We start from the raw sequence: 18,157 nt of genomic DNA on the forward strand, positions 1-18,157 counted from the left end.
TCGGATCGTAATTCGTCGCGCTTTTTTTTTCGGCTTTCACTTTGCGGACACGCGATCGCGCGCTCGTTCCGGCGCAAAAAAATCGCGGGCTCGCTGAAAATCCCGCCGTATTGATAGATAATTAATTTTTCGCGCGGCGAGAAAAGTGGCGGCGTCACCCGGACGTCCATATTTCATTTTATCGCTCATAGATGGACGGGTGGATGGAGAAACCGGGTGGAAATGGTCAGAAGGTGAGGAAACGTAGGCGAGGGGGCCTTTATTATCGCCGTGCACTCGCTGAAAAATCTCGGCGAATGCGCTGATAAATAGCTAATTTTTCGCGTCGGGCGGCAGGAAAACTGACGTCACTCGTACGTCCACGTCGTTTTATCGGCCGTGGGTGGATAACGGAGGAACCCGGCCAGGAATTGTCGGATGAGAAGGTGAAAGGGGAGCGACGCGGGAGGGGCGTTTATTATTGCCACAGGGACAATGTCCGGCGCTGCGAGGTGATTTACGGTTGGAGCGACGGATCGTTTCATCGGCAAGAAACGATGTCGTTTGCTGTGCAAACTGGGCGATCATCGAGGAAGATATAAATCGCGAGTAAAGTGGAGTTAATCTTTTCCGGCGCGGCAATTCCGATCGGAATATACAGCGTGTTTCATGCGCACTGACAATTACGACCACCGTAATCGCAAAAGGGAATCTCATGATTAGTATCGCTCTTTGATACGGCAAATAAAAATGGAAATGGAAATGGAAATAACGGCTACAATGTGCGCGTAGGAGTTGCACGAGTATTGACGTCTTGCATAAACATGCGGAGAAACGGTCGTTATCGGCTCGCCGTTAAATAGATGCAGCCTTCAATGCTACCTAAATATTTCAAGTATTTTAGCACTATGTAAGTGCGTGATAATATGCGAGCGATTGCAATAGCATCAAGGGTAGCAAATTCAAATCGACGCGCAGCGCGATGCGTGATAGCAATATCGTGCGAGCACGAAGAGAGGAAAAACGCTCGCCGCAACTCAAGGACAAAGTTTTTTTGCGCTTCTAACAGTACAAAGCGGAGAAAATACCGCGGTGAAAAATTCTGCCGGCGTATCGAATTAAAACAGCGCGCCGGCCGTCGCGTTTAGAATCGCGTGTTTTATAGGCTGGTATCAAAATAATTTTTTATCCGGCTTCCGCCGCTGATAAGACCGATTGCAAAAGTCGCGCGATAATATCGTGTTTTCTGAAATTTCTCTTCGATGAAGCGGATTCGCAAAGTTAGACACTCGACGCCGAAATGTACTGCGATTCCGCTTTAATAAACAACCGGTCCCCCGCGCTATCTCCGTTCCTCGATATCGAAATGAGGATTAGAGAGAGCCGGGAGTCGATAAACGAGAATGAATAAACACGAAGGCAACGCAACGCACACGATTGCGGCGCGGCCGGGCGCGAGAGTCGATACGCCGAAATAGCTAACTCGCACCGCCAATATTTACCCCGAGCGTCCGATAAAAAAAAAAGTCGCACCCGCGCAATTAATGATGTTATGCTACGTTAATAAAGGTTAGCGCGCGACCGATTCCCTCGGGCGAGACGGCGGGTGGGTGGAGGGAGGGTTGGAAATTGCGAGCGCGAATATCGCGCGCTCCCGATTCTGCTCATATCGTCGCTTTTAATTTCCCCGTGCCGCGATATAAGCATCGAGCAGTTAATTCGCACGTTTTTTTCGAAACGAGCCATCAGCCCCGAATCGATCGCGCGCGTATGTGTGTACGCGCGAGCGAGCGAGCGCGCGCGTGTATGTGTGTGCGCGCGGAAAAAAAACCGGCAACTATAACGGCGGATGTTCCGAGTGATTGCGCGCTATCGGCGGCAGCCGCTTCGCGGATTCTATTTTTCCGCTCGGTAAAGAACTGTTTGCGTACAACTATGCGATTTTTTTCCATCTTATGGAATCGATTATTTCTATAAACAATGCGAAATAATCTGTTTTCTAAATTATCTCTAAATGATCCATGCTGTATGCAAAAGACTTTTGCATACCTTTAAAATATTTTTGAATATTTTTAAAATTATTTTTAACGTACGAATATAAAATAAATTTGCTCATTATGCTCGGGGAATATTGATGTTGCGACACCTTTGAACATCCTTCAATATTTGAATAAAGCGTTAATAATTTTGCATTAATTCAGCGATTGAGCAATTTCAGACGGAAGGACGTATCGTGCGTTCGGCTATTTCCTCTCGTTCGCGGGACCGCCGGATGACGCAGTTGTTCCACTTCCAAGATATTGAAATTATACGCACAGCGAATGCGCCTGCGGGGCGAAGTGCAGCGAGGTTGTTAAGGAAATTGCCGGCACTCGGTCGGGGAGCGCGGCTTTGCGGTGAGTGAGTTAAGTTTGCGCGCTCGTTTCCTGCACCACGGTGTTCACCTTCTCATCCCATCGTCGCCCCACCTCGCCGACCCGTTGCCCACCGTCGTCGCAAAAAAAAGACATCGCGCGTGAACGGCCAATCCGGGAAACTGCAACGCGGTGCAGCTTCTTGTCGCGCGAAGGTGAGAGCGCCGGGTTAATTTAATCGGGCACGTTTTTCTGACGGAGCGTTATCCAAGTGCCACTTACGGGACTGCAATTAAGTCGCGCTATGAAATTTACTCGACCGAGAATGACGCTGGTATTTATTCGCCGCCTTGAATGTAAAATATGCAGGGAATGCTCCTCTACTCCGGAATGACGTGTCGCGCGGGATAGAAGGAACCCGCGGCGATAAGAAAACTGCCCGGACCGCTGATATGAATTTATTTGTGTTTCATTGCACGATCGTGACCGAAAGTCATTATGTGGCTTCTTTTTTTTCTTTAAACGATGCGCTTGGTGAGAAACAAGTTTTCAAACTAGTCGAGAAATACTTCGCTCTGAGAAAATGATCCAAACTTTTGTTCAGGAAGGATCGAGTGGAAATTTAAAGGAGATGCAACCTTATTACACGCTCCGACGCACATCCTATATTTAGACCGCGCGGTTACACGGAATAAAATACTTCATAGCAGTCGGCGTGGAATATTTTACGCGGGACTCACCTCATCTTTTCCGACCGTGCTCGTTCGCGATTCCGAAATCGCTTGTGTACCGCAAATGACGGCTGGCGTACAAGATACACGATCGAAATAATTCAACATCGATCCGCCGTTAGAACCTAATCGCGTATTCGCGGCGCATGGATCTATCCTCGGTGCGCGATGCGCTGCACGCGCGACACGATCTCGGCATCACGCTCGCATTAAACGTGCATCGCGTGTTAACGGCTGTCGCGTGAATGGCGAATGCTTCGTCGCCGGTTGCACCTGAGGCTTTCACGACTGTTAACGTAGTTCTCGCGCGTTCGCGTGCTTCTGAATCAGGAGCGGTTGAAAAACGCAGTAAACAGCATACATACTTGAAATACATACGGGAAATCTGCCTACTCTTTGTCCCCAAATGTTAATTGGTGATTTCTCGAGTATTTCTGATAATTCTTCAGCTTCTTAAATAAATTTCTTAAAGATTCCCTTAATCGAGTCATACATTATTAATGTATCCAGAACGTTCTTAAAGAAATAATACTATTAAAATTAGCTAATATCGGTTTGAATTGCAAATTTTTTAGCCGCATGTTTAACAATCAACTGTTCTTCAAGCATTAGAACAAATGTCAAGACACGCAACAGTGAAAAATAACAACTCGTAATTCTTAACATTTACAATCGAGAAGGATAATATCGCAATGGAAAGAGTTGATACAATAGCTAAGTAATGCCGCGCTGCGAAATACCTGGATAATAATAAGGATGTCCAGCGTGCGAAGGGTGCACGAGTGGATGCGGCGCCCGAAAGTCCATTTTGGCGGCTGATCCCTCGCCGAGCGATGTCACACGACGAGCGGACGCGAATGCACGCTGACGCGATTCCTAGGAAGCTACGCCGAGGCGACGACAGTTCCGACGGCGCGACAATGCCGACGACTTTCCTTCGCGAGACGACGCGCACGATCGCGAAGCATCTTTCGTCTCTCAAGCCGTCCGTTTCCCTCGCGAATCGGTCGAAATTTCTCGCACACTCGCACCACACACTTCTACACACCTCTGAATCCGAGCGTTAGGGTTCGGCGGGACGAAGGATTCTTTCACTATCCGTGGTACTTATCGAAACGCTCGAATATCCCGGAGCGACATATCGGACGATCGCCACTGTTCGATGCACGATTGGTTTTTTTCTTTCTTTTTTTTTTTGCTCTCCGAGCGATCCTTTCCGGAGCGATACAGATCGGCGAGTATCACCGCTCGACGCGCATCCTTGCGGGTGCGTTCCGACTCTCGTCTCCTCTCGTCCACGCGTGATTTACGGCCTCGGGACCCCGCTCGTTCGCGCACGCACGCATACACGCACGCACAGGCGCGTCGTCGAAGCCCGCGCGCGCGCGCGCGCGCTTACAGACGGCGCCGCTGCGAAAAGAGGCGATCCGCCGACAAAGAGAAACGTCGTCCGCCTACCGACCTTGCGACCACGGTGACGTTCGCACCGAGACGTGCGCTTTTCGTCGCTGCAACAAGGGACTCCCAACACCGGGGGGGAGAAGGGGGGAGGGGGACTACCGTTGGAATCGGCTGACGCGACGCGCTGGGAGGGGAACGTATGCGCGCCCGTATATACAGGGACGAGAGATGCGTGAGCGACGGCACAGCCCGCGCACTAATCACCACTTAATTGACCGAGACCGACGCGGCAGGTCGTGCCATTACGGCTAATTGACTGAACGCTTCGGCGCTGCCGCCAGACGGCGGCGAGGATTGTATTTTTTTTCCGTTTTTTTCACGCGCGCGTCTTTCGCCGTGGAGGGGTACGCGCGGCGGGTGGGTTTCCGACACCACACGGCGAAAAAGGGGGAAAGAGAGAGAGAGAGAGAGAGAGGACTCGTCTCTTTTAAAACGCTCTCCTTCGTGCGGCGCGTGCGCCCCGTTTGCCCATAGACCGGCTGGCTCGCCTACACGGCGTACGAGAGAAAATCCATCACTAACGAGACGCACGGCTCCCCTGCCGGCACCAGCGTGTCTCTGTGTGCGTATGTATGTACACGCTGCTGCTACCCCGCACGCATATACGTTCGTTTCGCGTTCCTTCTTCTCCCTCTCGCTTGTTCTTCACGTGACACACGAACACGACGACCGCCACGACGCGAGACCGACGGCGGCTGGCACTGAACTGGAGAACCGGAGCGCGGTGGCGCGGTTCGTTCCGTAATGTACTTCCCCTCCCCGCTTCGCTCGCGTCCGCTTCCATCCCTACCAGCTGCGACCGAAGATGGGGTACCCGCGCTTGCCGCGCGCTTCGACCAAGATCGAATTGCCGGCGGGTGAGAGTGGGGTCTTCTCTCGCGCCAGCGACGGCTCGCTTTCGGCGAGAGCGACGAGCCGTCACACGTTATTACATGCATCTTCGCGAATCACACCGCGATGCGGCGACGACTCTCCTTTCTCCCCCACCCCGTCTCTCTTTCGGCCCGTTCATCATTCCCGCCTCGCTCGTGTACGCACACGCGAGATACACCGGCTCTTGTATCACGTATATAATAGTTCCTGTTCTTTTGTTTCGGAGCCCGAACGGATATCGCGCGGAGGCACGTAAGCAACGCGGACAGATTTCGTATAATTTCACTTGAGCGACAGTTTAATTAATTTGCGAACGAGACGCTTTTTTTAATATAATGTTTTTTTCCGGCTCGAATATACTCATTCGCGGGACAATTTATCGTCTGCGAATTCTTTCGTGTACATCGAAACACATGTAAATTATTGAAGTATATTAAACGACAACCTTGCAAGCAGCTGCAAGTGCATTCACTCGCTTGTGCGAATCAGCGAAAACACACAACCGCGCTTAATATAAAACTTAACTGAACAATACGCCGCATCGAATAAACGAAATGCATCGAACTGCGTTTTAAGACCACCGTAGACCGCTGCATGACGCCAGGAATGAATAAATGATTCCCGACACGACGTCAGCTCCCCTCCTGCGTCCCTACGTGTTCTAAGAACCCACGTCAGTCTTTTTTTTTTTTCTCCCTTCCCGCACCGCGTACCAATAATAACGCCCGGCGTCGCATGAACGTAAACTACGTTTCCCCATTAGCATTTCCATGGCTATCACCACCGGGCTCCCTATATAAACACAGATCGCTTGCAAAACAAGCGAGAGAGGCTCCGTCTCGCGAGAAACTAGATAAGCGAAATATAATCGGCAACGCCGGGTTCTCTAAACTCATCCTCCTCGCTCGTGTGCGTGCACACATAAGCCCCACATGCCACCCACAGTCAACGAGGAACGGCGCCTCACCTACACGCCGAAAGAGATACCCCGAAATCTACGGAGCTAAACGTTTCTCACGAAATCCTGCGGCGAAAAAAGCGACCCGGCATCCATCCCGGAGCCCGAGAGAGCTGCCCATCCCCCTTCCCCCGCGATCTTTTCCGTTCTTTTCGCCTTACGCAACCAGCCGCCTCGAGCTGAACGCCAGAGACTAGAAGAGCGGCTCTCTTCGTCTCTCCCTCTCATTTCTCTCTTTCTCTCTCTCTCTTTTTCTATAATTCTCTCGGTCGTTTCTCCTTCCTCTCTCTCTCTCTCTCCGTCTTTCTCTCTTTTTCCCTCTATCTCGCCCTTTCGGGGCCATCTGGCGCTGAAGCGGCACGCGCTGTTCAACCAGCACAAGCAGCCCTCCTCCCTCTCTTTCTCCTCCTCCTCTTCTCAACTATCACGCTCGCTCTATCTCTATCACGTCCACCCCCCTCGCATACGTCCCCCTCCATCGAAATCTAAAATCCAACCACTCTGCACTCCGTCGGGGTTCCGCTCGCGCCACCGCCGACGCTACCGTCGTCCTCTTTCTCACCCTCTCGCCACCGACGCCGCCACCGCCACTTCACCCGGAAACCCGAACGTTAGGGGGATCGAAACGATGTAAACGCGAGAGAGGCGGGCTGTAAGAGCGAGCGAAAGGGCGCGAGAGTGAGCCGGCTGCGACGACGACGGCGGGGGCGCGGAAGCCCGACGTAGATAGAACGATTACGAAGTCGGCGGCTTCCTAAATAATTCGCGCGCTTCCGAGCGCGTCGTCACTTTGACACACGCGCGGATCTGTGCCGTCTATATCCGTCGACGCTGCTATGTGCAATTTGAATTCCACGAAGCGAGACAACTCGGCCAACGACATCCGCGATTCAGCGCACCGTTATCCCTTTGACGCGCGTCAAAACCCAAGTGCCGCGGCTACCGCGTATAATTTCATTGTCGCATGTATTATTATAGAGCTATTACAGCCAACCCGCTATTTCGCGTTTCTCCTAGATTACGCTGCGCTAGTTATAGAGAGACAGTACACATCGTTGTGTAAAGACAATTGTTGTTTATTCCTTAGTCGTGGAAAACTGAATTATTGACGGAAACGTTTATGAAGCAAAGTGTTCGAACACGCTAATGATTCTTGGTAAAATATAAAATTTTGTACATTGCACAATACAACGAACAGAAAAAACATTTTACTGTTTGATCAACGAGAACAGATTTAGGTTAATATTTCAACCATTACAATGATATCAAAATATCGTGAATAAACAAATAATATGTAATATGATACTAAAATTGACTCACCAGCGGACATCTCGTTATTGCAATCCATTAGCTCTGCTATTAATCCAAATACGTAGCACACTTATATGGCAGTAATCACTTATGACATGATTGATCAATTCATACAGCATCACCGAGTTTTATGAACACGATGTACTTTTAATGCAAAATACGATTCCAAATCGAGCTCACAATTATTACAAATGCGCAACAATTCTGTTCACTGAAACATTCGGTATCACGACAATGTCCAATGAAGCGATATTGCGAATCAGAAAATACCGGACGCATATATTATCGGAAGAGCTAATTATCATAATTTGTCTTTATTATCACGTTGACCGGCAATGTATTCCTAACGGGCGATTATGCGCGCGATACACTCTCGGACGAATAAATAACGCGAAAGACGATCACTCATAACTTTACTCGACACTTCCGTTACTTCCGAGAACAAAAATTCGAGAGAAACGAAAATAACTTCATATTCATGCTCGAACAATGCGATAGCTTTACCAGTATCGAAAGACGAATTGAAGGTTAGGTCGCAATCATTAATCGCGCTAGTTTATTGTTTACGACGTTCGCCCCTTTGCTCGACTCGACACTCCCGAAATGCGATGCTGAAAGTCTGATAATCGCGAAACTGTGTGCGATGATTGATACTCTGCGATGATCGCCCGTGATTTCGTTCGACACTCCCAACATTTCCGAGACGCGTTTGCGCGGAGTTTGACAAGCGGAGCAACTTCATACCGACGCTTCTAAATTCGAGCAATGTCCGACAAGACGCGACGGGCGTGATTGATTTACGAATGCCGGGAAACTTATAATCACGACCGCACACGCTAATTAATACGCCATAACGATTGTCCGTCGCTCGATTCGACACTCGTTTGTATGCGGAATTCATTTCGAACGAGGAAAACATACGCAAAACGCAGGACAACACTCGCTCACGGCCGACATCCCCACCATCATTCTATGAAGTATTCGACTCTAGATGTGCGACCGCAATCGCGACACGAAGACCGTGCTGTGTGAAATAATCAACAACATAGATGTGCAACTGCATTCGCGATTACGAACGATAATTGATAATCGATAATGTCGAAAAAATAGTAATAATCGATAATTGAAATCTTGAAAATACACATTCTAATAAGTAAAATATTCGAAAAGCGAAGAATTACAGCGAATTGTAATTCCACGCATTAATTGATCAGTCATAAATGATAATTATTGCTATACAAGAATGTGTTTAAAGCACAAGTAGCAGAGCCAACAGAATGTAATAATGAAACATCCGTCGGCAAATAAATTTTAATATTATATTGTGTAATAAATTATTTGCCTAATTTCAATCTTTACTTTATTTTTATTAATTAAGTAATAAAAAACTTTCTCGTATTCTTTGCATTATGCAGCATTAATCGCTTCACAATTTTGCCTTTATCTTTGTTTAAAAGATACACAGAATGTCATCAAGTTTTATTCAATTAAAAAACTTGAAAAAGAATAATGAAAACAAAGCTCTATTGTCGGAGTGTAAAATACTCTTCACGGCAAATTAATCACAATGCAAGTATAGGAGTTTCGATGAGTGTGCGTAAACACACGATTAGTGTTCCGGCGATTTCATTGCGAAATATCAGTTGTGCATTTTCTCAGAAAATATTTGCGATTTCTCTCGCGTACCCATTGCGATTTAATTATGAGGTCAAGGCTGCTCGCGCGCGGACGAAGGTAATTTAGCTCTTCGTAAAACGCGGTTTTAACGGACGTCGCTCGGAAAGATTAGAGTTCTCGTGTCACCGTGTCGTGCAACCGCGATGAAAGTTACACAAGTCACTAAAGCCAGGGGACAATCATGAAACCATCATTATCAATTCATTCGGCGCTAAGTAGGTAGTATTCAAACGTATACTCGTGTGTGCAAAGATCTTAAAGCTGTATATCATATCGTTTAGTACACGAAAGCAAACACTAAAACTTTCAACGAGAAAACACTCGAGATAACGTTCTTAAGAGTGAATTTATCTTACAATTTAAATTCCGAACTTTATTTTAAAAAAATTTGCGTTTGCAAAGTCGCAAAATGTCGTAAATATTTTTTTTTCCAGTATCAAAGTTCCCTCAAGAGAGAATTCAGCGCGACGTTACGACTCGTACCGCGCTATCATTATTTACGCGACACGTCTATTTTGTTACGACGCAGCTCGTCGCGATTATCTTATTCGCGTAATTTACTGTAACTATTAGCCGCCGAACAATTATCGTCATCGATCGGTTTCGAGGCTGGAATTACTGATACGCTAATTCTTGTAAACGGGTAATTAACTTCGCATCGCGGCATACGGTCCGCCACCGACAAAATACATTCTCCCGCAATAATATCCTCCCGCTCGCCACGTATTCGCGATGTGCGCAATTAATTTCCCCTTTTCGCGGGGAACATACTCGCGGCTATTGTAACGGCAATCCAATAAACTGATGTGGCCATTAAAGTTGATCGTTAAGCCGATAACAGCGTATCGTACTCTTTCAAAGTGACCGCGTGTACGTGTATTAAAAGCAGGCACCCGAACGATCGCGCCGCTATACAGCATAAGCTTCAATTTTTACGATGGAAATCATTTTCCCCGCGATAGCAACAAGTAAAAGGGTCGGGATGGCGCCCGCTGTGTGTGCAGAATGACATATAATAGCGAATGCATCCTACCGCTCGCTCAATCGCAGAGAGATGCGCGCGCGAATTAAAATTACGTCAGCAGAAAACCTATTGATTTATCATGCGAGGCAACTCGTAACTGAATATTATATCGAAACATCAGGTTGTAACGTTGAAATATTCTAAAACAATTTTACTGTCCCCCCTGTATCGCTCGCAAATGTCACCAGAGCGTGCACACGCTTTGTGCATTTACAAATGTTTACTGCATTAATTGCTTCGTAGCGGGTTGATAATTAACTATTAAACGCGTATGCTGTACCCGCGTCGATTATAACGTGACCTCGTATCGATTTGCTGACATTGCGCTCGAGTCAAACGCGCATAAAAGAGAATAATTAAAAAGTCTTCTCTTTTCTGGCCGGCGGCAGATGAAGTGTCTATCAATACGAAATAATTGCCGAGAACGTAAAAAGAACTTGAGCTGAGAGTTATCGATCGCAACAACGTTCGCGGTATCTAGAACTCTAGGCGCAACAAGTTTCCGTGTTAACGCTTGAAAAAATTTTATTGTTCAAACGCGTCCGATGCATTGTGGCCGCGACGATTTTTTTTTTTTTCCCCGTTGGCATTTAATCACATTTTTTTTCATTAATACTCGAATATAAGAGGAGGAGAAATAAAATTAGGCATTGTATTGTCCGTTTTTCGCTATTTTTTTTCCCCCATCACATTCAGCACAATTCAGAGTCTCTGAATAATTACAGACAAGCGAATATTTTAGTCTTAAAGTGTCACTTAAAAGATCATTGCAATCTTGATGAAGGTCTCCTTACACCTGATTAAAAATGGCAATATCGAAATTCTTTCCAACACTTTCGATATTAGATCTTCCACAACTTCAAAGTAATCGATCAGCGAATCTTCGATTGAACTGTCTTCGTATAAAATAGCCGTCACCGGCAATCGATCCTCGTCCGCGCGCGAGCACGACGGCGAGGGGAGCGAAAGAAATTCCTGCGGAACCACCGGATGATTCTCCGGGAGCTCTATGTCGTCATTCGCGATGGGCGATTTGTTGCGAGCGCAACTCGCGCGAAACAACCTCTCGCAAGGAGCGACATAACGATGAATAGTGGCGGCAGCTGTCGGGGTGGCTTGCACAAGTGTTTCGTGGACAGGACGGCGTTCCATATTTGATGATCAATTAGCTTGTAAGTCGGCGCGGGCCGCGGCACGGCGTTCAACTGCGATGACGAATGTCTCCGATATGTCTGCTGCTCGCGCGGCCGTTATATCGCCGCAAGAGAGCGCGATAACGCTCGGCTACGTCGCAGGGGACAGCGGGCGTTATATTTATGGCTTCCTCGGGACTTCCCGACGCAGAAGAATCGGATTATGCGGTGTAGGTAGATATTGCGATAGAGTGCCGACGTGTTTGACAGGCGATGCGAGTGAACGACAAGCAGTCCCGTACGAGAGAACACACGTCTGTCACGAATACGACTTGGAGACGGACTGACAGCTAGCGAATAGACGAAAGGACAAAATCGGAAAAAGAAGCTTTCTCTCTCTCTCTCTCTCTCGCTCGCTCGTACGCGATTTTGCCGTGGTTTTTGCTACTGTTATGCAATAACGTTCATTCGAGTATACAATTGCAAAATATGCGCGCAAAAGGAATGAGAAAATGAGAAGCTTAACTTCGCATATTATTCGCGCCTATTAAAATATTTTTTTTTTTTTACTTCCATTGCATCAGCAATATTCTTTTCCGAGAACCATGACGACGATACCTATCCGCGCATAACCGACAATTACATAAAACGCAACGGATCCGCGACATTCTGACATTTTACGCGGCTCAACCAGGCGCATAAAACTGCTGAAGAATTTCAACACCGCGCGCAATTCCGCCTGAGGAGAAAAAGACTATGGGGATTCGCACGTATTCCCCCGCGCGCGATTCCAAATCTACATATCTTGGAAGATGCGCGCCTTGGGAAGAAGTGCGCCGGGAAATTTTTAGAGGCGGCGATCGACGGCCAAACGAAAGTTCGTCACCGGAGGACGCGAAAGTTATTCCCGAATGAGAGAGAATCTTTTCAATCTTCCCGAAATTTTTTCCATTCCAAGGCCGTCGCTCACCGGTGCCTCGCGAGAGTCCGACAGAGAGTTCACCCACTCGGGGTCGTATCGAAGTCGGGGGAGGGCAAAAAAAAAAAAAAATGGGGACCCGAGAGCAGCGCGCGTATAGGGCCCACGTGACAGCCCACAATACGACGAGTTAGGCTTATGAAGCAGACAGCCCAACAGCCGACTGTCTGTCGGGCAAAATCAATACGTGGCGGCGACAGGGAACTTCCCCTCGCCCCTTCCCGCCACCCCAGACTACCCGGAATATCCTCTGCCACCACCGTCCTCCGCGCCTCGGTCGACCCTCTTCTGCTTCGCCTCGTATCCTCTTTCGGGGCGCCACTCACTTTTTCTCTCTCTCTGTTCGAACGCGCGCGCTCTCGCTCTCCTCTCCCCCCCCTCCCCCTCCCCTCCCCCGTCCTTTTCCGTTCACGACCGTCACCCCCGCATTCCCGCCGCGTGATAGCGCGTCGATGTTCTCCAGGGGGTTAATAAGCTGTATTATTCTTATCGCGCTCGAACGAGACTCCGCATACGAAGTGTCCCGAGCAATTCGCTCCGAAGCTTGATCGAAAGAATTGTAGCCACCCTCCGACCACTATTTTTCTTTTTTTTTTTTCTTTTTCTTTACATTTTTATGCATAATTTATGAGAAAATATTGTACATGTTAAAAATGATGTGCCGTGAGCGATAGATGTACTGTATTTTTAGACTGCTGCTCTCGGATTTTTGCTTCATTAATTAACTAGTGAACTAAATAATTGCTCGATACACTTCCGCGCGAGCAACGGCAAAAGCTAAATGCAACCGATAGCAGAGGGAAACATCATTCCGTAAAAAAGAATAGTTAACCGGGCTCGCAGACTCGCTTTGACAGACGGATCGAAGTGAGAGAAGGAGCGGCCGTGCAAGAAGGCAGAGAGAGAGAGAGAGGGGAAGCTCGCCGGAAAGAAGGTTTGTTCGAGGTGAAACGAGCCGTGGAGCCGCCTGCCAGCGTCGCCGAGAACGCTTCTAAGCAGTCGGTTAATTATTAACACGCGCCGAGCCAGAAGCAGGCTTCGTTAAGAGGCACGTTGCGAGCAACATCTCGCTACACGAGTTCGCGGCATTTGCTTGCGATCTAAACGCGGATATCCGATTGAACCGCGACATCAGCGGCTTGAACTTAATCCATTCAACATCCAGAAAACAATGTGTCCTCAGAAATATTTAACAGTGTTGTAAACCTAACCTCTTCTCTCCCAATTATTTCCGCGCAGAACGTTCACTCATTCACGCGGTTCTTGTTCGAAAGTTCAAATGACTCGTCCTTTTTCCCTCCCGATTTATTTATTTAACATTTTCGCACCAATGTATTTTAATTCGCAAATTTCAGCTGAATAATTTCTTTCGCTCGAAATTAATTAAACCGACGTTGTTTTCATTTCGGTCATTCAATTTTAGCGATCGCGATACGCTCGCATCGAATATCGACGGCGGAATAAGCGACATCCGGAGGGGAGGGTCGCGGGAGGGTCGAACGGGTCGCGCCTTGGCACGGATTCCGCGAGACGGCGGGCGGGCGGCAAGGCGGCGGATACACGAGTGAAATCGAGCCTTTTGGCCGCGTGCCGGACTAGCGTTGGTTATCGAGGGATAAGGAACGCGCGAGAGAGGCGAGCCGTTGATGACATTGATATCGATTCCCGCAGGAGGACGACAGGGCACACGCTCCGGCGAGCGCTCACTCCCGCTGATTGCTCTCCGTAAGTAAGAGGGAACGCGAGGAGGGTCGCAGATGGACGCTGTGTACGCAGACGGACGGGGTGAGAGGGCTGACATCTCGCCCCGTACGTTTACCGTGAAGAGGGTCGATGGGCGAGGATGAGTCGCGGAGGAGCAGGGAGCACGAAACGACGGGTGAGGAGGAGGGGGAGGGAGGGAGGACGGCAGGCGTGTTGACGAGAAACGACGGGGCTGGCTCCCTAATTCGAATTTAGGTGTTGGGCGGGTTGGCAAGTGGGCGCAATGCGGTGTCACGCTGCGGGCGTTTGCTCTTTCTCCTTCTCTCGCCCGACAACCCCGCCGCCACCGTCGCCCCGCCGCCCTCCGCGCCTTCTTTATGCCCACAGTGTGCTACACTTCACCCTCCTCCTAACGCGTCTCAACCCACGCTTGCTCCATTCGCGAGCGCAAGCTCCCTCGCCCGCTAAGTCCTCCGCTAAGTCTTACCCGACACCTCGGGAACCAACCCTCCTCCCCCCCGCATCCTCTAAGCCAGATCGACCGACCTTAATCGACCTCCTGATCTCGACGATCGTATTATATCTACCTGCGCGCACTTCCTTCCACCCGTCGTCCCACGGGAGTCGGGGAGGGCGCGATACTGGAGTTACCAACGACTTCTACGTTTTCTTGTTACTTTTTTTTTTTTTTTTTTCGGAGCTTTTCTCCGCTTTGTCGCGGGCAACTCCCGTCGCCGCAATTTACCGTCGAGAATCCACGGTGAATTCCTGTCGGTGATTTAGTTACCCGTACGACATACACCGTAAAAGCATTACTGTAAAATTACAACAATTATGGCGGGCAATTTTGCAGCAGACTGTTGTAAATTTCCGCGCGTATGTAAATTTACAGCTTGTGGAAAGTAGAATTTCTAGTTTTGCCGCGAAGCAAATTGCATAAGTAAATATATTTAGAAAATAACTCTAAATTTACTTGCGCAATCTGTTGCATTGCAACACCAGAAATTTATTTCACACCGCAAGCTGCGAATTTGCACACGCGTGGAAATTCACACTTGTAATAGTTGGTCACAAAATTATACCCTATACAACAGCTGTAATTTTGCACTAATTTTTCACAGCGTATGTATTGTGACGAAAACACTTGAAAAATGTAGTTCAATCCACGTGCGTTAATCAAAGTTCCGTGTTCGAAATAAAATCGAATAAGTTTAGCGCAAGACGAAAGAATTCTTAATGTTTTCAATTGAAATCGTGATTAAATATTTGCGGCGTGCAAGCTGATTAATATTTGAAATAGAAAGCTCAAAGGCCGCAAAAGAATAGTAAATAGCCGATTAAATGGTGAAAGATTAATCCAATTTTCGTCCAATTCGCTAAACGCGTTCATTATTCAAAGATGTATGAGAACTCGAAGCGTGCCATACCATAAACGCCTAAGAGGGACGTCATTTTGCGCAAGCTATAATTTTCGGCGATACGCGATAAATTATAGGTATTAAGAACGTGACAACGCAAGTGCCTTCAATAACGTCAGGTGTATCGTTCGATTTTATACCGCGCCTCGACGCGAAAGTTTTATGGAACGGAAATCCGAAATGGAGCAATCGTTCGCCCTTTTACCAATTTTCTGCAGACATTGTTATCGCGTATATACGATAACGATGCGTAAGTATCCTGGAAGGGTCATGCAGAGCACTCGGATGTATAAATTTATAATAGTGCTGAAACATTTCGTTTCTTAAATAGTAAAATTTCCAACGTATTTCGCAGCGCTTCCGATGAATAGATGAAATATTCACATTTCTACTTCAACAAATCGATGTAAAAACAAATCAAAATTCTGCAGATTCTTTTGCTTCTCAGTAAATTTCTGTCGTCAAATTTCGTCGTGAAATCTAAATAACTGAAATTTCTAGAATGGGAAATTTTTTTACAGGAACGTTAATGCTGAATTAAGTAGAGAATTCGTAGATAAAAAAATGCGGGAACAGTCTGTACAAAAAGGTCATTCGGTAATACATTTTTTTACAAGCTTGTCTCGGCCGTATTAAAAAAGGTGGCTTCGACGGCCCGCTCGAGTGCAAGTTTACGACTCCTAAATGGCAGGTTTGCACGGTGGTCTCACGCGTCCAACGGCATAAACTCGAAGAGACGCGTCTCCCTCCGTGTTAGAGGGACGTACACGCCGACGGTAAGTCAGGACAAAAAAAGAAAAGAACGAAGCAAAAGTGTTACGGGCTAACAGCAACGAAGCCGCGAGGGAATCTTTCGCGATGAGCTTTTCTCGAGTGAATGTACACGGCGTCGACGAATAAAAATATAAAGAAACATCGCGCGTGATATTTCTGCCTTGATTTAAGTCTTGATTCTCATTTGATTGTAATATATACATATATATATATATATATATAAATACCCGTATAAATTATCGTTTAAGCATTGTGTAATCTATCGTATCGCTTTAAGAAAAAAGTTGGCGAGATTTAATTGCGAGATATAATATTCGCAGAGCCGAGTGACGGTAAGACATTTCGTTGAGAAAGATATTTTGCCGCTCGTAACTCAAGACACTGAGAGAAGATTCGCGAAGATACGGAAAAAAAAGAGCTAAACGAGGGAAAAAGAGAGGATCAGAAGGGTGATGGAAAAAAGCAGCGAAAACTCGTTGGAACGCAAACCATCAGAGCCCGTGTTCCCGGATAGCTCTCCACAGTCAGTCTCCTTTTGTCTGTCGGATTTTTAAGAGCACCACTCACGTCTCATCCACTCACCCTTCGTCTCGCTTGCCTTCCATCTTACGCCCCGCCGAGTCTTTGTACAAATACGCGCGTGTATATATATATATATATATTTCTATGTGTATATATATATATATATATATATATATATATATATATATATATATATATATATTTGCCATACTTTAGACGTACAGAAAAGCGAGATCAGAAGACATTATCGTCCGTTTCAGCGCCATCGACATAATCTCCGCTTTATTAATCGGATTTCACTTTAAAGTAAGAAATAATATCTTTGCCGATGGAATTCGTGAAGCAAAAGTGCCATTAATTAAGAAATTAATTAAATTGGAGTTAATTACGTTTATCTGTCTGATTCGTGTTTCAAAAACATCAAGTAAAACTTATGCATTTAGCTTTTACGAGCAAGTTTCCAATTGAAAAGAAGCAAATGTCTTGGCTAGAATCTCGTTGCGCGTATCTTTAAGTGGAAAAGCGACGGCAAGAATATGAGCACAAACTGTCTTTAAAGAAATCTAACAAATGCTGATATTTTGAGAAATTTTTCGTGATTTTAAAATATTTAACGTGAAATTAAATATCTGTAGAGTTTCGCACATAGTTTAAACTAGAGATGTGCGAATAAAAAAGAACTTAGAACGAGAAGATTAACAGAGATTAACTGTTTCGCACGCTTCGCAGCAAAATTGTTTCAATTTAAAAAAGTACGAGTCGGATAAAAGTCAACTCGGTATTATCTAAGTAACGGAAGTGCTTCTCAATTACCGAAACCAGGAGAAAACGCTTCCCAAGAGTTCTTGTTGATCCTTTAATTAAGAAGTACTAGCCAGGTGCATTACCGTGCAGTGAGAAAAGTTCACGACTTGCCGAGCTTACTTTTAAAAATGTTTCAAGTAGTAAACGTCTTATATAAACTGTGAAATAGCATAAAAATTCTACGATCGTATCTCATTGCTAGAAATTGAAAAGCGTTGGAAATATTTTTTTCTTCTTCTTACGTCGCATTACGTACGAAACGAGACTCATTGCATAGTAAGCGCGCTTAATTCGAAGCTCAATCTTATCTCGCTCACTTACCTTGTTCCTTCTCCGGAATTTTTGTCGGTGCCTTTTTATCGGGTGCCTTTGGCGAGCAGTTCTTTCGCGCTGGCCTGACCGTCAACGTCGGTGGAACCTATATATCAAACATAAACAGATAGCTGCTGTAATCT

The 18,157-nt window shown here is 46.8% G+C and overlaps 1 protein-coding gene across 1 annotated transcript in view; it reads right to left on the reverse strand.

Moving 5' to 3' along the window:
- Positions 1-18,157, reverse strand: part of LOC105672153 (uncharacterized) — an 87,326-nt gene that overhangs the window by 62,156 nt on the left and 7,013 nt on the right. The window contains exon 8 of the mRNA XM_012366883.2: positions 18,024-18,120. Coding sequence (XP_012222306.2) covers positions 18,024-18,120 — 97 coding nt within the window. The remainder of the gene's footprint in view (positions 1-18,023; positions 18,121-18,157) is intronic.

This window comes from Linepithema humile, chromosome 4 (genome assembly GCF_040581485.1).
Source record: "Linepithema humile isolate Giens D197 chromosome 4, Lhum_UNIL_v1.0, whole genome shotgun sequence".
Classification (NCBI taxonomy): domain Eukaryota; kingdom Metazoa; phylum Arthropoda; class Insecta; order Hymenoptera; family Formicidae; genus Linepithema; species Linepithema humile.